The sequence below is a fragment of the Protopterus annectens genome, chromosome 9.part0 (assembly GCF_019279795.1).
Source record: "Protopterus annectens isolate FY-2018-M chromosome 9.part0, PAN1.0, whole genome shotgun sequence".
Classification (NCBI taxonomy): Eukaryota; Metazoa; Chordata; order Ceratodontiformes; family Protopteridae; genus Protopterus; species Protopterus annectens.
Window position 1 is genome coordinate 1,189,950,346 of NC_056743.1, and position 23,548 is coordinate 1,189,973,893.

At 40.7% G+C, this 23,548-nt stretch overlaps 1 protein-coding gene across 1 annotated transcript in view; it reads right to left on the reverse strand.

The window, feature by feature from the left end:
* Positions 1 to 208: 208 nt before the first annotated feature.
* The window catches only part of NDUFV1 (NADH:ubiquinone oxidoreductase core subunit V1), a gene marked incomplete at its 5' end in the record, with an annotated part of 83,318 nt that continues 59,978 nt past the window's right edge, over positions 209 to 23,548 (reverse strand). Inside the window, 2 exon segments of the mRNA XM_044082211.1 lie at positions 209 to 349; positions 8,093 to 8,238. Of these exon segments, the coding sequence (XP_043938146.1) occupies positions 209 to 349; positions 8,093 to 8,238 (287 nt within the window).

Genomic DNA, 23,548 nt, shown 5'->3' on the forward strand with positions numbered 1-23,548 from the left:
AAGTAAGTGAGGGATGGGGTCTGCCGGGGATTTATTTGTGATGTGATTTGTGAACGAAGTATTTTTTTTTTTTTTTTTTAGTCTGTTTAATATTTTTTGAAAGAGCAGTATTTTAGCCTAGGCTTTCAGTTAATCCCTAGAGTCGGCCAGATTTTGTGTGTAGTAGGAAAGTAAGCTCAGGGATCCATATTTGTTTTGTGTGTTCTGCTTAAATCAACAAGAATGATGAATTTGATGGCATAGAATTGAAAACATCAAGGGCTTTCTCCAGCATCTGAGCAAAATAATGCCTCCACTTGTAATTTCTTGTGACCCTTTTTGTGCATGTGCTCTGTGTAGCAAATCGGCACTGCAACACAAATGAAATTATTCTCTTTTCATTTATTAAGTCTTTCCAAAGGTTTTATTGAAGTTGTCAAAATTGAATGAGGTAATAGCATTTATTTTCTCAGATTCCATGTAGAATTGCATGGTTATTCTCCAAAACAATATCTTTTGCCAATGTCTGTATTTGCCCTTGACATTAAGTTTAGATGCAATTTCCACTGCAAAAAATGTATGCAAAGAAATTATTCGATGTTGGCCATTAAGTACTAAATTTTGAGGTCTAACATTGATTGACAGTGTTAAAATCCTGATGTTTCTACACTATTCAGCTATGTGGCAGCAGTAGAGATGGAATGTTTTAATATATTGTATGATCAGATATTGTTAGCAAATGGTAAGCCTTTATTGTGTGTATATAGACATAGACTTTTTCTTTTGCTGTTTAACTTGGCATGCATTCTGATGTCATGGTTAGGATATTGCTACTAAGGCAGAAATACATTTTATTGTTTCATAGCTCATGCCAAGAAAGCAGCTGGTAGTCACTGACTCTGCAGCAACTCCTAGTTACGAAGCCACCCCACCTAGCTCTGCAACCCATTGATAACTAGTGCAAGCATTTTAACTTAGTATTTGCACTTAAAGCAGTAATCTGATAGGGTACAGTAATGTAATGGTATAAAAAGCTTACCCCGTTGTCCCTTTGTCTTGTATATAACTGATTTTGCATGCATTGTATATAAATAGTCTTAGTTTCTTTTTTCCTGTTAGCCTATGTAGTGCACTGTACTTGTTACATGCCTTAAAATCACTCCATTTTATTTTCCCCCAGGCTGAGACTAAAACTGGTCATTTGTGCTCATTGCTGTATCCTGGGTAACAAGTTCACATAAATAAAAAGGAACTATTTCACTGGACAACTCTGTGGCACCAAAATTAAAAATGTAGATGACAATGCCAGAAAGTATGCATCTGAAAGGATTTCATCAGTTAATACTGCCCCAATCAATATAGACTAAAAACAATATACAAACATTTAACTATTATCATGGCTTGGTGAAGGTTACGATTTATCAGGATATCAGAAGGAAGAAACCCTGAACCTACAAATTTCAGACATAAAAATAAATGGCCACTTGGGTAAGTACTCCAAGCAGTAGCCTGACAAAAAAAAACATAGCAGAGAGAACATCACTCTCTGCCATCTTACATGGTGAAAGGAGCAACACAATGGCACAGAAATGATCAGATAGACATTTCAGAACAGTCAACTTAAATTGGCAGTGAGATAACAGAATTGAATATATGCCCATCCTTCTCCCCAGGTTTGAATCTAACCTGCGGAAAGGAAGAAGATATAATATTTTATGTACATTTAAAAAGAAAGGCTGTCATTGAAATCAGAGGGTAGAATAGAGTAATATTGCACATATTTTCCATTCATCATGTACAGAATTTGATGCCATTACGATTTCCCATTTGACATGTACCTCACTAGACACATGCAACAGCTGGGAAGGCCACAAAAGTATCTCATGAAGAGGATCCTAGGCCTTAAACACATGTCCTACATGGACAGACTCAAAAAAACTCCAGCTATTCTCTGCCTTATATCGTCTACTAAAAGGCGATCTCTGCTTGACCTACAAAGCCATGTCTGACCCAGCTCTGTTAGAAATGCTACATCTAAAAAAATCCCAGTCCTCCTGCACCACATGCTCCAGAGACCTCAATCGCATTACCACAATCAATAGAACATACTGGAGGGATAGGTTCATAACCCAAAGACTGCCCATGCTCTGGAATAGACTTCTCATACATGTCAAGCAGAGCACCTCACTGGCCCTCTTCAAGAGAAATCTTGATGAGTGGATGGGAAATAGAAAGTTCACCCCGGGGATCTCTCCAGTGGCTCTACTTGATGGGCTAGGCTTGTAAAGGCTCCAGGGCCATTAGAATAGTATGCACCTAGCACTAGTACAGTCACAGTAAGGCAGATTCCTCTAATAAGCAATGCTCCCAAGATGTAGAGGACAGGGAAATTTAACTAGCATCATTCGTAAAGCTGCTCTTTGAGCATATAATAATAATAATAAAAGGCTGTTACTAGTACAAGCAGCACCTTATGCCTTTATTTACAGAGAAAAATTTTGGGTCAATGGGATGTGTTATTCTGGTCAGAGTATGGTTTATTTTTTTAAGCAGTCTCCACAGCAGCAGGAGGATGATGACTGCTGAGAAAATAAGTGTTTGTCTTGTTGCTTTTGTTTGGTAAATGATTTTTTTATGGTGGAGCTTGCTAGGGGGGTACTCTGAACTTCTTTCTTAAAGGACATGTGCAGAAAAGGTATACTCTTCTGGGAAGTGTAAAGACTGAGTTTAGGTCCGCATGTGATTTGGCTGACCATTAAAATGTCTTATAGACGCTGAAGATGGAATGTTGAGGTTTGCGTTGTATTTGCCCAATGACAGAGATGTTGATAAACTCTTATTTAAATAAATATTTTGATATTTTACATTACCATTGATTGCTTGAAAGTAAAGAAAGAGATGGGCATTTTTTGTTCAGGAGTAAGGATGAGTTAAGCCACAAGATAAATTGCTGTATTTAGTAGAGAATGCAGACTATATGAACATAACACTAGATACTTATGGTTGTAAGTTTTAAGATGTTGTCAGATGGTTTTGGAAACATCTAAGCTTCTTGAAGATCTGTTTTTGGATTAATAGAAAAGAGGCAGTCTGAGAAGGAGGCTCAAGTTTATTTAAGTGCTTGTAATAAATGAAAAGTAATGAAATGTCAAGAATCGTGGGCTGTGTGTAATTGTAAATAAAATGTTAACAACATCATCGGGGTTGTAGAAACTGAATACCTGCATGCAATATTTTTTTAAATACTTGTATTCTGCAAGAAATATTTTAAAGGCTAGTGTAAAAATCACAGCTGCATCTTCTGGTTGTTGTTTCACCGTACATGTATCTTGCTAAGTTGCTACAGTGCTATGTGTGCAATATTTGGGTTGTAGTCTGTATACCTTCTTGCTAGTATGCCCATGCTGAGGCACATCACAAGTCTGTTACCCTATCATGAAAGTATTTTGCAAGAAAACTTGGCAAGTCCACGGAGTACAAGTTACTAAAGATGATACAAGAGTGAGTACAGATCTCGTTAAGTAACTTGCTTAGGATAATTCAGCCTTTAGCTGCAGTCAACTACACTACAAGGTGTCTTACAGTATGACTTGGATTTTCATGCATTTAAACATTGGAAGGAGTGTTTTGCGGGAGTGACCCATTTGTGGGCGTGGCTCAAACAGGGTGGGCGTGACTCAAACAGGGGTCTTCCTTGTGTTCAGTGTGGGTGGGGCTTAAGGGGTGCCAGAGTAGTAGTTCGCCTAGGGTGCCGTTTCAGCTAAGGCCGGCCCTGCGCATACATAGTTGTGTATGTAAGGTTTAGTGTAGGTTTGTAAGGTTTTTGGTGTGCTTGTGTTGTGTGTGTGTTTTACGGAAAAGGTATTTGTTTTATTGATTGTCGGGATTGTGGTTTGTCGGACATGTGAAGTTTCGTGTTTCTGAACTTTTGGTTTTGTGGTGTCTGTTATCTCATTGTTGGTGTTTTTGCATGTCGGTGTTTTCAGGTAGACCCATATATATATATATATATATATATATATATATATATATATATATATATATATATATATATATATGGCTCCCCTTCACAATCCCGAATTACTGAATGCTCGAAATTCAGCAACTCGAGACTGTAAAGTCGAAAATGCAGAAGCGCGAATCTGAAAAAGTGCGAATTCAAATAACAGCACACACAATTAAATAAACTCCATTACAGCTATAGTACTGCTTTTAAGGCACATAAAAATAATAAGTAAAAATCATTCATTTAGATAACAACCAATACATCAACTTTTACAATATGTACTTAGTATTATAGGAAAATAGAAAATTAAATAGGTACTTTTTTTCTTTATAAATAAATACACCTTCGTTATTAAATACCTAACACCAACCTAACTCCCTTATCCTAGCAATATTCATTAAGACCAGGTTTATACATTGCAGCCAAATTTAACAATCCATTGTTTTTCTTTTTGATCTAACATTTTATGTTTAGATCCAACAGATAAACTTTCACTAGCAACTACATCAATCCCTACAAAAACAGAATAGCAGAAGCATGTTCCTGTTGAAGTTTAAACAAGATTTTGGGGGTGTAAAACAGGGAATGCAGAAATGACAGAAAGGTCATTTCAGTGAATCAAATACAGTTGAAATTCATTTTTTTTATAGTGCAGGTAAGCAGGAGTATGCAGGAAAATTAATGTATGAATGAAAAAGTGGTAGTTGTACAGATATGCAATGCTGTGTTATAGCAGCTGTTGTGAATATGCTGGTGTTCGCTGGTTAGGATTACAGTAAAGATTAGGTAAGGGGATAGAGTCAGTGTTTACTTACCTGTGGCTCTGTGTCCTTTCGTCTCCTATAGTGTGCTAGGAAAAGGTTTTTTTGTAAAGTAATAAGTAAACTTCGACTATGAATAAAAAAAAAAAAAAATAAAATAAATAAATAAATAAACTGTTGTAAGCAAAGGGGGGCATGCCCCCCTGCACCCCCCGCTACTTAAATATACCAACCCCGAGATTGCACCACATTGAACAAAATGGAAACCTCCCCTTACGGAGATTTCCACTGAAATGCTCAAACTTCTGCAAATATGAACTTATGGTCTCGACCATACGAGGTTTGAACTTGCAGAAGTTCGACTATCTGATAGGAACCCTTTGCCCTCGTGGCAAATTTCTTGGCATCCACATCTCAAATACCTAATAAACTGATTATGACTGGAAACCTGAACACAATTCTCTATATTGCCGGCTACCAAAAAAAATGGAAATCAAAATCTACTCCCAACATCAAGGATACTGTAAAGGAGACAAAGAACAGGGGAAGTGAGATCTTTAGAAAAGGAAAGAGCAAATTTTACAAAAATAAATTTGTGGGCCTAACATATGCAAATACTGCACTGGAGGAAAAGAGAGGCTTATGAGAAGGTAGGAATTAATCAACTTACGTAACAGAGTGAATGAAAATTATTAAAAAGACACTATGATGTATAGTGCATGACAATAGTAGAAACTGTTACAACTTTTTTTTCTTTTGTTTTTATCTTAATGAATTTAATACCTTGTCACAAATTAAAATTTGATAACTTAAGATGTCTAAAAACAATGTTAAAGCAAGACTGCAGAATATATACTCTGCTCTCCTCATCAGTTGAGGAGTGAATAAAGTCATGGAACTAGTATGGAAGCACTGGTTCCATCCATGAAGGGTAGCAGTGGCTTTGTGGCAGCGTTCATACTTAAGGATTTACTGGAATCCTGGATCTATTAGAATCTGACTCAAATGCTTGGGGGGAAGGTCTTGCTTTGTATCTTCTTTTCAATCCTAAGAGGTCCAATAGCTTTTATAAGATTTGGGCACTTCTTTAGACGTCTGCATAAAATGTTCCCTCATCAGAATAACTGTTTTGCAAAAGAAAACTCCTCCCAGAGAGCGCCCAATGAGAAGATCTCCTTGTCATTCGTGTAACAGCCTAAGGGACAGCAGATCTGCAGAGAGCAGGTAAGACCCTCCTCCACTTAAAATCCAAGAAGCTGGGTGGAAGGCTCTTTAAGGGATACGTTTTCATGTGCCAAAGGCTGTGCTGCTTGGGAGCTAATCCTATACCATGTGCCTACATGAGGCTGTGGTAGACACCTGAAGGACAGGCATCCAGCCCTTGGATGTTGGCTCTTGAATAAAACTAGAAGGTGACTCTTCTAGTTAGTGAAGAGGCAAGCCAGAAAGCTTGACAGTGTGTGAGTGTTTGTAGACGCCTGCACAAGGATGGCTATGATGTTTTTGGGGAGAACCCATTTGAAGGCAGAGCAAAAATATGTGAAGGTAGAACAACCAAGGCAAAATCCTGGAACATATCATATGGCCTACTGGTCTCACTTAATTTTCATCCAATTCACTGGAGGCTTGGCTTGCTAAGCAAGATATGCCCCTGCTCTTTGCCTTCAAAGTGGTCAAGACAGATGGAGAGACAGTAGTCAAATGTCGCAGGATAAGGCATCAAAAAGGCAATGCTTCCATGAATCTGGTGCCTGCGGGTTTAAATGGAACTGATGAGGATGTTATGGACTCACTCTATCCCCCTACAGGATCTGTAACTACCAATCTCTTGGGCTTCTCCAATGTTCTTAGCCTTTTTTTCAGGTGTTGCTTTCTTTGGAATACTCAGACAGTCCCTCTGCCAAACTGGCAGACACTTTTTGTGGTCTAGCACTGCGGGTCTTCTGATGGAGCATTCTTTTATTAAGCACAACACAGTATTCACTGGAGGAGACACAGTGGTTACCACCCCAAACAAAAGAGGAGCTGTGAGCAGTAGTCTTTTGTGGAATTTGTCTTTTTCAGGGACATCATGGGCCTTAGAAAATATTAATCCACACAATAGAAACTGAACAATTCTCACTGCACAGCAATGGGCATAAGGTAGAAGAAAGATCCTCAAATTAAGGCAGAAAGAAATATTCACAACCAAGTATTTGGCTTTTAAAATATCACTAGGAAGGGACAGGTAAACAGCTGCATTGATGACTGACAGCTTTGTACAGTAATGAACATTACACACATAATGACACTTGATTTCATGAGCACAGATTCAAATATTCAAGTCCCTGGAAATGAAAGAAGAAAATTCTATTTTTTTTGTTTTAGCAAAAAGTTCCAAAGCTATGCTTAATTAAGAATTCTCCAGGCAGGAGAGATTACATTGCAAAAAAGTGATAAAATAAATCAAAACAGTTGCCTAAATAAATCATCACTGACACCTATCTCAACAAAACAGCTGCTGCAAAACTCAATTTTCCCACAGCAGTTTAGCAACTGTACAAAAAAAGTTCTCACAGGATAATTCTGTGATTGTTTTCTGGAGGAGAGAGAGTAAAAACAGAACAGAGCTTGAAACGATATCCAGCTTCTTAAAAAGGGCAAGTTTAATAGATTTAGCATGTATTTATTTGCAAAATATAAACATCCAGAGACTCATAACATTTATATGTACAGTACTGGGGAGGAACTAACTGCTTTGTCAAACTGACCAGGCTGAGGGTGGGCAATGTCATTTAATATCAAAAGGTAAGAAAGTTCCACACATTACTAAGGATTTGACAACATGAAATAATTTGGTCTTAAATTTACTGTTGGAATGAACACCTAAACAGTTCTCCAATTCATACAATTAACAGTTTAAAATAATACTGAGAAAAAGACAAAATATGAAAATGTGTTTTAGTCCCAAACAGAGGAGGTGCAATAAATGGAAGTTTGGGCAGGATCAGACATTAGCACAGGTTTTCCTTTCAACAACAATTGAAAGTAAAAGAAAATTTGAGTTCTGCATCAAAAAAAAAAAAAAAGGTCAAGTAGGATTAGCCTCGGGTACATGCACAGACCAATGGGAGCATGGTCTGACATGAACACTACACCTTTAATAAACTGGAAGAAATAAGGTGGTGAATTTGTCTAAACAGTCCAATACACAAGTGAAGATGTAGCAATCAGAAATGACCACCTTATGACTGATTGCTACAAAGATGTATGACATTATTACATTACAATCAGCTTAAGTCCAGAAAGAAACACACATTAAAGCCACCAACGGAATCTAGAATACAGTACTAATTCAATATATTACCTGAACTGGCCAAGCTGCTCCATCTCCCAAGGCACAGATGGTGTGTCCTTCAATTTGTTTACTGATCTCCCAAAGCATGTCAATTTCATCCACTTGAGCATCACCTTTCACAAAACGCCACATCATTTTATTCATCCAGTTCACACCTTAAGGGAGAAGCAAAATGTTGACTGCAGACAGAAACAAACTTAAAAACACTGTACATGTATTTATATATTTGTTTTATGGAGTACTGCACTGATCTCAATGAATCATTTGCAGGAACAGCCCGGGTGAAGAGGATCACATATGAAATGAAAGAAACATATTTACATATGCAAGAATATGCTACAACATTTAGTTCAAGAAACAGTTATTGGCAAAACATGGAATGGAAAAATGGAATTATGCTTAACAGAGCTTTATGGAAATATATACCCATAATGACTGAGATGCAGCACATCATTAGAGAGAGATATGAAGACATTAGAAGGGGCAAGCGAGAATATTTGCAAGAACTGATAGCATGAGAAGAAAGAGAAACTGCGCAAAAGGCATGCAGAGGGAAGAGGAGTAGAAAGGAAAAGTGCGAGAGAGATGCAAAGAGAAGAAGAAGTAGGATGAATGAGAGGCAGTAAATAAATGGGATGACAAGATAAGGAAGATGAAATAGGGATAAAGGGGTGTGTGAGAGCGTCACAGAATTCATGTAACATGACTTTTGTAAGTGCAGCTGCACATTTGCTAGGGTGGACAGGTGTTCCTTGAGCTGATGTATCAAACAGTACTTTTGGACATCTCGGATTGAGACAGGAATGTCCCACAGTTTAGGTGCTAGAATGGAGAATGCATGGTCAGTGCAATAGAATTTACTTTTTTGGAGTTAGTAGGATGGATTGAGAGATACCCCCCCCCCTTAGATCATATGTGGGGGTTTTGGTGAAAAGTTTATGAGTGATAGGGGATGATGTCACAGGAGAAAGGGCTTTGCGAATTAGTGATCCTAGTAGGAGACTGGCTCTCAAATGTGTTGGAAGCCATTTATCTTTGGCACAAGTTAAGCAGTGTTGTTTATTATTGGGGGTGTTAGTAATGTAACCTTAATGTTACATAGAAGATTCAGGATGAGAAATAAGTAAGAAACATTACAGAAACATAATGCAGTCAAAACTTAATAGTTATGTAGGCATGCACAGTCTCAGATATAGTACTAAAGTAATGACTTGAGTTTGTGGAATAGGTCTGCCATGTCACAGATATCCACACACAGAAAGAAATTAATGCTATCCGCTTACTGTGATGCTAGATCTTCCTGGAGGACTTGGTCTTTATTATTTCAGGACTCAGGTGCTTCTTGCATGCTCTGCTCAGTAGCTATAACTTTCCCTGGCTAACAAGCACCTTCCCACAATATGGTGCCTCTCCATTGTTTTTCCAGTTCATGTCCAAGTTTAAAAAAAAAAAAAAAGGAGGTCAAAAAAAAAAAAAGCATTATCTAACCCCTGGTCAGGTAAGAGGATGGACAGCGAGCCGGTTAATGAATACTTAATCCTCCAAGTGGATCTAGTGCTATATTAAGAATACAGTATTCATATCTGCTAATGTGATTTAGTTTTTATTAACCTATAGGACGCAGTCCTTAGCTAACTCTTCTAGGAGGCAGAAATGGGGAATTCACCACCAAACTGTGGGTCTCAGACACCATGGGCCACAGCATGACATTTAGTTCCAGAAATGCAAACATTTTTAGCAGAGGCACAAATCACTGTAATAGACTCTGCTTAACTTACTAATTAAATTAATACACCATGAAGAGAGGCTCGCTGATGATATGCTATAAGGCCCTATGTAAATTATAGCCACCTGTTCAAAGAACTTGGATAGAGAGCAAACACCACAGCTAGGTATTCCAAAAATTAGATGAGAAGTAATGCCATTTTGCACTTCTAAAGAAGAACTTGCAAAAGGTAAGCTCTAGGCACCTCCTGGGAAAAAGGAACGGGGAACTGACGATTATGCTGCAGTGCCAGAAAAAGTGCAGTTTTGTAAAATCTTACCATAACAATAGATGTTCTTCTCTTCACTGCTCCAGTATTCCAAACTAGAGACATCTCTTGTCAAGAATGGCCCATGTCTGGCCAGTACACCAAAGTCTTAAGATCTTGTTTGTACCATACATCACATGTATGCTCCCCGTTCAGGACACATGGTATAAAAGTGATGAATGTACGCAGTTACCCATAACCGAATTGTCCCAGTAGAGAAGAGTCTCCATAAGGCAACAGAGGCTATGCACATCCAGAAAGAGAAAATGCAGATGGAAAATGGTGACCCTCAGCCAGGACAGAAACCAAAACAGAGCCAAAAATTAAAAAGGGGTATGGATGGAATGAATACTGCAACATTGAACAGAAGAGCATCTACTGTTATGGTAAGATTTTACTGTGTTCTTCTGTATCACTGTTGCAGTATTATTCAATGTAGGGAGAGTACAAAAGCTCAACAAAAAGAATGGGAGGTGGAAGGCTGGGAAGAGCCCTCAACAAACCCATGCAGAATGGTTCTAGCAAAACCTGCTCTGGCCCTAGAAACCATATCCAGTATATAATGCTTAGTAAAGGTATGCATTGAAGACCAAGTAGCAGCTTCAAGAATGGAACTGGTATCCAAACCCCTGAAAAAAAACAACAGAAAAGGCAACAGCCATAGTGGAGCGAGCACTAACAAAAGTAGACAGACATATGCCATGAAACGAATAACAAAAGGAAATAGCCTTAGACATCCAGAAGGAGATGGTCTGGTTAGAAACAGCCAAACCCAATGTCCTGGGATGAAAAGAAACAAAGCTGGTCACAGACTGACGAATGGTCGTAGTTTTATCCAATACCTGAACAGTCTGTGAAAATCCAAGGTATGTAGGACCTGCTTGTGTCAATAGGAGGTACTGACAGCTATGCCAGGGAGAGGTAGGGCAGTGGATGCATGACTTGTGCCAGCACAGCTAGCTGGAATTTTGTAAATAACTGTATTAGTACATCAAACTGATCTATGCTTGTGTTGAACATGAACTTCTGAGCTTCGCTTGTGTTAACTGTGCTATAATGTATCAACACTGCACCCTGTTGAAATGAAGATAAATGTACATGTATCATAATATCAGAATTAAATGCATGTTTTAATTGAGGACACTGGCACAGCAATGGTTAACCAGCTGGCTTATTTTAAGAAAAATAAAGGAAATGTAATTGAGCTGTTAAATCACTGAATGGCACCCCACATTGCTGAGTAATGCCAGAGCCACTAGGTCTGGGACACAGCCTTTGTTCATTAGCTCAGTGAAAAGAGGGGAGGTCTCCAGGTACTGCCATAAATATTTGGATGTGTACTGCAGCCATCTATGTTCAATTCCTCTTGCAGCATCAAAGGGAATACTGTGAGAACCTAGAGACAGGTGACCAGATGAGGTCATTCTGTAAGTCATCTTGGATATTATATTTTACAGGGAGTAATCTCAGAGGATAGAGTATTCTGTTTGGGAGCCTGACCAGAAAGACTGCTCAGGTATTTCATCTTGCCTTGTCCAAGTAAGTTATTAGGGAATAGTAAATTCTCTTAGATTCAGTCAGGAATATAGTGAAGCTTAGTTTAGATATTGCTTTTCTTTATTTGTCTGAGTCTGTCCTTCAACGTTCTTTGCAATACTTTCTGTGATTTGAACTCTGTGGTTTACTCTGAATATACATTCAGTATTTTCATGTACTTTAATTTATTATTAAATATATGCAATACTTTTATCGTGGCTGGTTCTTGTAAAGATTATCTAACCTTTAAGAGTACTTATATTTATTTGGTGACACTGTGTGGGCCATTCCAGAAAGCCTAGCCATCTTGGGAACTAACTACCATTTGTAATAATATTAATATTGCACAGTATAATAGAACACCCTTTGTTAAGGGCCTTAGAGTAGCTGATTGTGAAGGTCTAGGTGGCACTGATAACTACCTTATACTCGGGGCAGAAGGGGGCACAGCAGATAAACTGGTGCCAGCCTTTCCCAGGTGTGTGTGTGTGTGTTTGTTTATCTGTATGAAAATTAACTCTCTCAGTGTGTGTGTCAGCTACTTGGGTTTACAGAGAGGGTGCTGGAGGACTTGGCTTGAGCACTCAGCTGAGGACCTAACTCTACAGCTGTACTAGTGCAGAGTCTTACTGGTGATCTGGAGGAAGAAAGATATAGAGACATCCAGAACCTGGGCTGAGTGTTTTTCCTGTGTGCTCTTAAGGGAAACTGTACTTGATGTAGAGAGGTCTGCATCTGGAAATACTGAGCGTATCCATTTTTATTCCAAGTGCATATCCCTCTCCAGTGTCAACGGTGAGGATTCAGGCTCCCTGATTACTAGCCTAGCATGGGGATGACACATACTGGCGCCTATCACATATTGGTAGCAGTGGGTGTCTCATTTTATTGGTTGGCAGTGATGGGATCATCACATGCTCACATACTGTTGAGCAGTGGTGTGGATATGGAATTCCTGTAGCCTGTAAGCAGTGTCATTAAAGAAAGGTATAATTTCAGCAATCACATGGTAGACATTCAGAGTTTCATATCACAATAGTTTTACTTATTTACTTTTGTTAGCTTAGTCAGGGAGAGCAGGCAAGGATGTCAGCACAGGATTATGACAAGCTAACAAGGAACCAGTTGGCTAAGATTTGCCAAGTCAAAGGACTGATAACATGTCAACCTAACTAAAAGGGAAATGCCATAATCACAGCTGCATCACACACCAGCAACCAGGAAGACAACAAGACTGGCACTGGGGATGTACAGCTCCCAGAAACAGGACAGTTCGACTTTTCCTCAAAAGACTTGAAAATACATCTCAAGTTAGACAGACCTGAACTGGAGGCCAAACATTTGAAACTAGAATTAGAGAGACTATGGCATTTGGAAGCTGAAGAAAATGAGAAGAAAAGGAAATGCTCACTTATCGCCAGGGTCATGGAGGTAATACGGAAGGGAGTAACCATACCCCAGAAGCAATAAAGGTCAGTAAACTTCTTCCTCAGTACCAAGGAGGTGATAATTTTGATAGTTTTATTCATCTACTTGAAAGAGTATGCAGACAGTCTAATGTTGACCGAGGGCTCCGTGTACAGTTCCTCACCCCCTTACTCCATGGTAAAGTTGTAAAGAATAGTTGTGTAAGAACATACCATAACCTTAGATGCCCTTCTCTTCCATGTTACAGTATTCATTACAGTATGGAGGTTACCGCCTGCAGCACCAACATCCAGCCAGTATACCAAAGTCTTTGGAGCAGGAGGGTATGTGTGATGTCATATGTCGGAGCCATAAACGGACGTAGGGTATAAAAGTGACATCTGCAAGTACCCTCTTCAGAATGAACTGCCATATACAGTAGTACTCCTGGAGGTTTAAAGAGAGTCATAAATGGGAGACCCTTGAAACTCACATGTAGACTAGACCATAGTGTACTTGAAAGGCTGTGTGTGGTGGAGAGGTTAAGAGGGTGGGTGACTATGCCTCCATAGGTAAGTAACAGTAAATTAAGAGAGGTAAAGAAGAGGGGGTAGGAGGGAGGGACTTAATACTGCAAGATGGGAGAGGAGGACATCTAAGGTTGCGGTAAGTTTTTACACAACTATTCTAAGTCCTTCTATTCTCATGTTGCAGTATTCATTACAGTAGGGAGAGTACCAAAGCTGTCAGGTATGAGCCTGGGTGGAGAATTGGGGTCCCTGGTCAATGCAACCCTGAAGACTAGGTCTGGCAAACCCAGTTCTTGCTCTGGAAGTTAAGTCCAGTTTGTAATGTTTGGTAAAAGTGTGCACTGAAGCCCAAGTTGCAGCTTCTAAAACTGAGGTGTAATCAACCCCTTTGAAAAAGGCAGCTGAGGAAGCAGCTGCCCTGATTGAGTAGGATTTGACATGTCCGTGTAAAGTTTTCCATGACTGGAATAGCATATGCCAATGGTCTAAGAAATCTGTTTGGAGACGGCCTTCCCTAGAGCCCTAGGGTGGAAGGAGACGAATAGTTGGCCAGACTTTCTAATAGGTTTTGTTTTGTTTAAGTAGTACCTCAGTTGCATGTGGACATCTAAAGAATGAAGAGTCCTCTCTCAGGGATTCTGAGAGTGAAGGTAAAAAAAAATAAGTTAATGGTCTGGTTTAATGAGAGCTCATTAACCATCTTAGGCATGAAGGAGGAGTTAGTCCTGAGGGCAACTCTGTCCTTGTGAAAAATAAGGTAAGGAGGGATAGCCATAAGGGCTTGTATCTCTGATACCCTCCTAGTGGAACTAAGGGCCACTAGCAGAATTGTTTTTAGGGTACACAGTTTCAGGGATACTGAATGTGCTGGTGCAAAAGGTGGCACTAAGTTTTTCTAGTACAACATGCAAGTCCCAAGAGGGGTACAGGCTTTTGAGGGGGTCTAATATGGAGTACCCCTTTCAGGAAAAGCTGGACCTCCAATCTAGAAGCCAGAGGCAGTAGCATGGGCAGACAAGCAGAGATGGCAGATAAATGGACTTTACCTGAAGAAAAAGTTAGTCCTGAGTGAAGGAGCTCACACAAATAGGAAAGAACCAAGGGTACAGGGATAGTCAAAGGGTCCAGGTTTTTCCTCTGACACCACCTGGAAAATCTCTTCCATTTAGATACATAATTTCTCCCGGTACTAGGCTTTCTGGCCTCCTTCAGAACATTGAGTACATCCTCTGAGTATAGGTGTCTAAAGGGGATTAGACCCCTATTCACCTGGAAGATCAGCTTTAGATTGTTCACCCGAGAGTGTAGTAGGGATCCCCTGTCCTCTGTGAGCAAGTCTATTTGGTGGGGTAACCCGTGATTATTGCCCTTCGCTAGTAGACAGAGAAGGGGAAACCAATGCTGTCTTGGCCAAAAGGGGGTCACCGACAGGATTTTAGGTTTGTCCCTCTGGATTTTCAGGAGGACTTTCTGAATCAGTGGGAAGGGTGGGAAGGCATAGAGATACATTCCCACCCAAGGAAAGGAGAAGGCATCCACTTTCCATGTTTGAGTATGTGGGTCCCTTGTGCAAAACATGGGCATCTGTTTGTTCTGGCAGGAGGCAAAAAGATCTACTTGTGGACTACCCCACCTGTGGATAAGCTGTAGGAATACCTCTCTGTGAAGCATCCATTCGTGAGAGGGAGATGAAGTTCTGCTGAGAGAATCTGCCATAACATTCTCTGTAGAGGGGATGTACAGTGCTATCAGATGAATCTGGAGTGATGATGTTAGGGTCCAGACCTGGATGGCTAGGCTGTAAAGCGGGTAGGGGATCTTGTCCACCCCTGTTTATGTATCACACAACAGCCATATTGTCCATAATCACTTTCAGGGTTCCTGGGGGTAGAGATGACTTGAATGTTTGTAGGGTTGGAAGAAGTGCCCTCATTTCCTTGATGTTGATGTGGTCCTTTTCTCTTACTGTGGACCATTTTCCCTGCACAGTAAATTGCTTCTGGTTGTGTAGCAGCACTGCACCCCATATCCCATGTCTGATGCGTCTGTACAGGGGGGCCAGTACCTGTAAGGGGGGTCTCTGGTTGAGATTGATGGCACAGATCCACCACTGAAGTTCCCTCTTCAGAGGCTGAAGTAGGGGAAGGGGGTGGGGGGTGTCCAGGGGATGGGAGTGTTGGTTCCATAAATTCTTCAGGATCCACTGGAGTTTTTTCATGTGAAGTCTTGCCAGGGGCAACATGGGTATTAGGGATGCCATGTGGCCTAACATCCATAGGAATTCAGGTGCTGGCAAGGAAGGAGTGTGATTATTTTGTTGAAATAGAGAGAAAGGTCCAAGGTTCTTTGGTTTGGAATGAAGGCCTTCATGTTGTCTGTTCTGATCCTGCATCCCAAAAAAAAACAGGTCTTGAGTAGGGGTCAGGTGAGAATTTCCTTGTTTATTGTAAACCCTAACTGAGTCAGGGTGGAGATCACCTGTTGTAGGTGGTGTAGAAGGACTTGACAGTCCTGATGAAGAATTAACAGGTCATCCAGATATGGGTATATTTGTATACCCTGTGTTCTGCAATGAGCAATGAAGGATGCTAGACACTTTGTGAACAGTCGAAGAGCAGTTGAGAGTCCAAAGGGCAATGCAGAGAACTGAAAATGCCAGGAACCTACTGCAAAGCATAGGAATTTCCTGCAATCTGGGTGTATAGGAATGTGGAGGTAGGCATCCTTCAAATCCAGAGTTACCATGAAGTTCTGTGTTGGTATGAGTGGTAGGGGCAAAGGTAAGGTAATCATTTTGAAATTGAGTATCTTGAGAAGAAGGTTTAGGAAAGATAAATCCAGAATTGGTCTCCATGGGCCATCTTCCATTGGTACGAGAAACATTCTGGAGTAAAAACCTTTGTTTCTTTGTGGGGAAGGTACCTGCTCTATGGTGCTCTGAGCTAGCAGTTGTTGAATGATGGTGGGGAAAAGGTGAGCTTGGTTTGATGGAGGTTGAGGAATCCCCTGGAAGGGGAGTAACATCCACCAAGTCATAAAGTATCCCCTCTGAAGGATGGTGAGGACCCAGTTTTCTGATGTGATTTTCCACCAGGAGGGTAGGGAAAGGATGAAACAAAGGGATGGGGGGGGTGTTTGGGTTTAGAAGTTGGAAGTCACAGTGGAGGTGGTCTGGTTTGTTCAGACTGGCTCCAAAATGGGCTGGTTGAATGGGTGGAAGGAAACCTTGGAGTAGAGCTTTTCCTAGGTTGCCTATGTCCCTTTGGCTGAGGTGCTGAGTGGGAAGATTGTCTCCTGACAAAAGAAGTTCTTTGTGGATAGTTTCTGTGATATCTGGGGGTACGAGACACCACCAAATGCTTCAGGTATTGAAGTTCTTTTCCCTTTTTTTGAAGGGATTTAAGAAGTTCTGCTGAAGCCTGTCCAAATAGGGGTTTACTGACCAGTGGGGCATCAAGCAGTGTAGTTTGCACATCCATAGGAATTGGCTGAAGTCTCACCCAGGAATATAGTCTCAGTACTGAACTTGATGCAGCAGATTTTGAAGAGGCTTCCACAGCATCATAACTGCACTTGATTGAGTGCTTTCTCACCTGAGATGCTGTGGAAAGTAGGGTGTTAAGTTGGGTTTTATAGATGAATTAGGAACCTCAGAGAGGAGGGTAGTAGCCTTGGAAATGGTGTCCAGGACATACCTAGCCATGTGTGTTTGGTAGTTGAGGGTTCTTGTAGCCAGAGTACAGGAGGTATACACTTTTTTCCCCTAGTCTGTCCATGTATTTGCTGTATATCAGTAGGGTAGAGAGCAGCAGAAGGTAGCTGTCTGGATGTTTTATCAGCAGAAACTGCAATAACTGCTGCGTCTGCACTGGGGTTCTTGAATAGGAATTAGGTGTCCTGAGGCACCTTGTAAAAACTGTCAGGATGTTTACAGACTGGGGGTTGGGAATCTGGGGTCTGTGAAGTGGCCAAGAAGGCCTTTTGGAAGGCAGCTAGCAAAGGCGGCACAGCAGAGGGGGATGGTTGTTCCATTTGCAGCAGGTCAAAGTACCATTTCTTAGTGTCAGAGGCCTCTGAGAACTTAAAATGTTCCCTCATGAGGGAAATGGTGCCCCCAAAGGAGAATTCTTCCCCAGGAGACACGGTGGTGATAGGATCCTCTTCCTCTGGGGTAATAAAATCCTTAGGAGAGTCTATTTGTGCGCCATAGGTCAGTGATTCCTCAAAAGAGGAACAGTCTTCCTCTGATACCTCTAAAGGGGGTTCTGAAGGAGTAACAGATGGTGGTCGCTGTGTCTGGAGGCCTGGAATGCCTTAAAAAGATTCTGTGAGAAAACTTCCCATCCAGGGACAGGTTGAAGCTCTGGATGCTTTAATTTTTTTCTCTTCATAGGGGCAGACGGCTGAGTACGAGTAGGAGCCGACATCTGGGTGCAAGGTATGAGCTGTGCTACCTCCCCTCCACCATCAGGATCTGATGGCTGATTAACCTCAGCAGACGTACTCATAGTTTCTGCCATCCCAGCTTCCATCGAGGTTCCCGGGTTTGGTTAGGAAACAGAGGTCTGAAAAGATCTCGGGCTTTCATCTGCCTCAAGAATATCTCCAGACAACTGAGGCACAGCATGGGAATATGGCCTGATTTTTTTGGCCTTCAATGGCGGCTCATCAGACATGCCTACTCCATCCTCCATACCTAGCGCAAGACGCCAGAGCCTTTAATTTTCTAAGTATAGCTTTAACGTGGCCAGACAGCTGTGGAGAGTTTTAGGTACAAAGGATTTGCATGTGGAGAGTTTTAGGTACAAAGGATTTGCAAATGAGGCAGGAAGTACGGTCGTGGGCCTCACCTAAACAGAATACGCACTTTTTGTGCATGTCCTTGTGAGGAATTTGTCTCTCACAAGCACACTTCCCCTTTCTAGTGGGCATGTACTTCTTAGAAACTAACAAAAGACAAGGAAAACCCAACAGGTTACTTATTTGTAGCAGTTGATTGTAGCGGTCGTCTGAGAATGAGTGATCTGCTTCCCAAACTGGCGAACAAGAGTCCAATATTCACTGCGGCAGAAATATTCTGAAGAGGGTACGTGCAGACGTCACTTTTATACCCTATGTCAGTTTATGGCTCTGACATAGGACGTCACACATACTATCCTGCTCCAAAGACTTTGGTATACTGGCCGGATGTCGGCACTGCAGGCAGCAACCTCCCTACTCTAATGAATACTGCAACATGAGAATAGGAGGACATCTGTTGTTTCGAAATTGTCTGATGATACGATCAAGTTAAGCACCATTTACTACAATGTTTTAAGTTAACACCTGAAGCTTATAAAAACGTTTTGTGAGCATAGATGCCAGGCAAATGAAAGTGTATGTGATTATATTGCTGAACTAAGCACTTATTTTCACAAGTGGGTGTGTGGGTGTCAGGCCATCACTTTTGAAAAGCTGGCAGACCTTTTGGTGTGGGAAATGCCCTTAGCACTTTGCCCGAGCACATGAGAATCTGGTTGGCAGACAGGGGAATGCAACTCTACAGACGAGCTGGGGAAAAAAAGAGCCCTATACCTAGCAAGCATGACATCACTGCACAGGAAAGTGATACCCAGTGCTGCACATGGGTACAGGGGAACCCGCTGTGGGCAGCCTCAACCACCCCAACAGAGTTTGCCAGTAACAGGGCAAGCCACTAGTTCAGATACATGGCCAGGATCAAGGGTTAAATGTTTTAAATGTAACCAGTGGGGCTATGTAGCATGTACATGTCCACGGAGGCAAACTGGGGAAAAAAGGTGGGGGAGCCAGCAAGTGGGAATAACAGAATGCAAGTGGCAAGCTGTCTGGAGACAACAGGGGTACTAAACTACCAGCAGAGTTTATATCCGATCTTGGTGGATGGGAAACAGGCTACTGTCAAGGGTGACACAGCCTCTGATATAACCATTGTGAAGCCTGCAGTGGCGGCTCGTGCTATCGGACTGCAGCCCCCCCCAGGAAAAAGATGGAAGTGTATTTGACATCTGCCATAAAAAAATAATAATAAAAAAATATATATATATATATATATATATATATATATAGTGTTTTTTGTGTGTTACACAACAGTACAATAAGTCCGCAAAGTCCCGGAACTCGAACTGCTCATGCTCATCGAGTTCCGGGTTTTTTTTTTTTTTTTAACAACGAATGTAGTATCTACTACCCGACTGCTGTAAAAGGCAGTCCAGATTAAAGAAAAAGCATCAGTGTGATGCCCAGAAGTCTATGCGGTTTAACCGCACTGTAGAAGGGGGTTCGGACTGCCACGTCCACAGGCACGTACGTGACGTGGATGGCTGGATTGCTACTGATTGGTTCTCGCTCTCTTCTCAAAAAAGAGAGCGAGAACCAATCAGTAGCACTAGCACAGTAGTACTGTACTTGTCTTGTCCAAGAGGTTGGGACCGTTGGATTCAGTGGATCATACCAGTGTTGTCTTTGGTGGTGCTTGGTAAAAGAAAGTTAAACAACTTTATTTTTTTTGTCTTGGCTAAGGAAGGGTTTGCACTGCAGTCAGAGAGAGGAAAAGAAGATGACAAGATACATAAACTGAGGTAGGTGCTGGACTCGGCTCTGTACCCTTGAGTTTTTTTTTTTTTTTGCTGCCAAGCCTGGTTTCAACTCTTATACACCTGTAACAAATGGTAACCTAAAACAAAACAAAGCACACTAATACCAATTCCGGATGGAAAAACGGCACATGAAGTCGGAAGATAACTCACTTGATTAATAATCAAATGAGTTATCTTTGGACTTTATTGTGTGGCTGTTTTTCCATTCGGAATTAGTAGCAGTGAAAGGTGCTTGACTGCTCGTGCTTAACGTTTAGAAATAAGAACCCCTCACTGCGGTTACACATTTTTCAAATTTTCATACCAGAGCACAAACAGTGAATGCTGCCCTCTATGCTGATGAACCGGATTCAGCATAAATCCCACAGTTATGTATTAACATAATTTGTGCACAGGAATTAGCAGACATCTCCTTTTAGTGAAAGGACCCTGCTCATCATGCTCAGAACATTGTTCCAAAAGCTTTTGTTGCGGAGTATCAAAACTGATACCACTTCAGATCTCTTACTGAACTCTATATGCTCCTAGCTTTCAGAAGTAGTGAGTGGAATCTTCCAGATATTTGACTTGGAAGATTTGAATGCCCAAATTCTCTATAAATACCAATCCAAAAATACTGTTATCCACCTACATATGGTACATGAGTGGGATAGTAATATTTAACAGTGGATGTTGCCAGCTCTTCTGACATAGAGGGATAAAAAGCCTTGGGAAAGATCCAGGTGACCCAAGTTTGATTAGTGGGTTGGGCACCTGCTGGAACTGGAGTGGGGGGAGGAGATGGGTGGTACAGCTCCGTTGTCTCACCTCAACTTACCTCACGGTGTAGGACAGGTATGGGAGCACATGATGTTCCCATAGCTGAATCCCCAGAGGTGTTCAGAGGTGCCACAGGAGTGCTGGCTTCAAGGGTGTATGGCTGCCCTTATCTCATTCATGGACCCAAGTGACACCCTCCTCGCTGATGCCCATTGCATGCAAAACTGTGGGTGTGTCACAGGGCATGCTGATCGGAGTTAGAGGTGCATAAAAGAAAAAGTGACAGCACCTAGTGTCTGCCTAAATGATTCCCCTGCCTCAGTCAGCTCTCACTTAGGGTACAAATTTATGAAAATTATATTTGATTAAGAAAAAAAAATGAAAGGAATGCCCTATTTACATATACAAAAGGGTGTAACAATTTAAAAACATTTTCATTTTTTATTTTAGAAAGAGGTCCTTATAATGTTGGATTGGTAACTGAGAATAGGGGCGGCCTTAGGTCAACTGGTGCCCTAGGCAAAAGGGCTCCAAGACGCCCCCCCACCACACCACCCGGTGCCCCCATCCTGGTCTACCTACACTAAATAAATACTGGAAAAGTGCCCCTATTAGAGCGACGCCCTAGGCAACCGCCTAGTTGGCCTATGCCTAAGACATTTGGAAAGAAGAGAATTATTATGGCATATTAAGTTGAATGCTAAACAATGTTCTCAAATTCAAGCCTAAATGTATTAATTTTTATCTCTACTCTGTATAATTATATTGTAGTTAATGTATGTACCTAATTTTTGTCTGTATTGGAGCTTTTCTCCCCAGGACTCCATTGAAAACGGGTTCTTTTGGCCCAATGGACTATCCTGGTAAACCAACTGCAAATAAATAAATAAATAAATAAATAATGTTCTGGTATTAATGATAAAATTATTATTAACAGTGTCCTGGTACTAGAAGTGAACAGGGATATTTACAGAGGAACATGATTTTTAGTTTGGGCTTTAAGGTTAATTAATGAATGAATAAGTTGTGTTATAAAATGGGGGAGTTTAATTGTTTTTACTGTTCTGATGAAGTTCACTGTGATATGAACAAAAGCTCTTAATAGTTGTAAATAAAGAGTTCTGCGGTGTTCCATTTTCCATTTCTGTGGATTTTGTTGTGGAGTTTTTTGGTTCTTGAAGTCTAGATTAACTATGTCTAATAGCACTCTTTGTCAAGCTTCCTCTAAGTCAATCATAAAACTAGATATCTTTCTGGTCTTGAACCCATGTTGGTCGGTGTGTCCTGGACAGCTCTAGAAATTCTACCAGTGTTTCCCCTCAGGATTCAGTTTATGACTTTCGCTGCCACTAGTATTAAGGTAACAGAGTTGTAGTTCTATTTTTCTGCCACCCCACCCCCTTTTTAAGATGACCGTTATCAAAAACCTACTTATGCCTTATGCCTGTCACCATGTGTTAAATAATCACATAATATATATTTGGGATTTTTGAAAACATTATTTCCCTTTTGCATTAATAAATAAATACAAATTGTATCAATGCTGGGTGTTACAAAGTTAATGCAATATCACAACTCTTGGTTCTCTGATTTGGTTCCTACCTAGGGTTCCTTCGCTGTAGGGTCTGCATGCAGTCCCTGTTTCTGCATTTTTAGTAGACGCTCCAGTTTCCTCCCGTAACCCAAAGATATGCTGATATGTTGAATTGGCAATCCTCCACACTAAACACAGATGTGTTTTACATGCATGGATGTGCACATATACACATGTACACAGGTGTGTTTTGCATATCTGCATGTTTATGTCTGTATTTGTGTGGCTGCATCTATATGTCTGTGTGTACAGATTTTCGCAGAATATCCAGATTTTTGGCATCACATTTTTGTCCGTTTTTCATCAAATTGTGATTTTCTGGCAAATTAGTGACAAATCATTAAAGACTGAAGTTAGAAAATAATGACAGACATTTGAGTTTCAGATTTCATACCCTTCAGAAAATTCATACTAATGCAAGACCTACTATTTTATTAACTTTCTAAGTTTGTAAGAGCAATATTTAAAAATTGTCCTTCTTTATGGGCTTTTCTCCCACTTTTATTTATGGTTTTGTCCAGATTTCTTGCTCTGAGATTGAGTATGACAAATGTGTCAGAGCCATCACCATCAGCCAGAGACATTTCAAATTGTGACATACTTGTTGTACCCCACTCACCCATGGAGTGACTTTGGATGTATCCAAGCAAGGCAAGGAGCAGTTGTGCAGAGTATCCCCCCATCCAAGGTAGACACAAGTACAGTGGCTTTTTATCTGTCCTTGATTTTGCAGAATGTTCTGGTTTTCTGTCATATTTTTATACTGTTGATTTATGCTTCTTGTTATTCAGAATATGCATGTTGTTGGCTGCATGTTACTTAGTACTTTTATAAAGCTGACTATAAATTATAATTAGAACTGCAGTGCAAGAAGAAGTGGAATGGTTTGAGTTGAGTAATGCTTATTTTTTTATACCTGATTTTGACTGGCATTCCAGTAATGTACTTAAAAAGTAATTTCTTTTTCATGCCTCACAACCTTTTTGTTT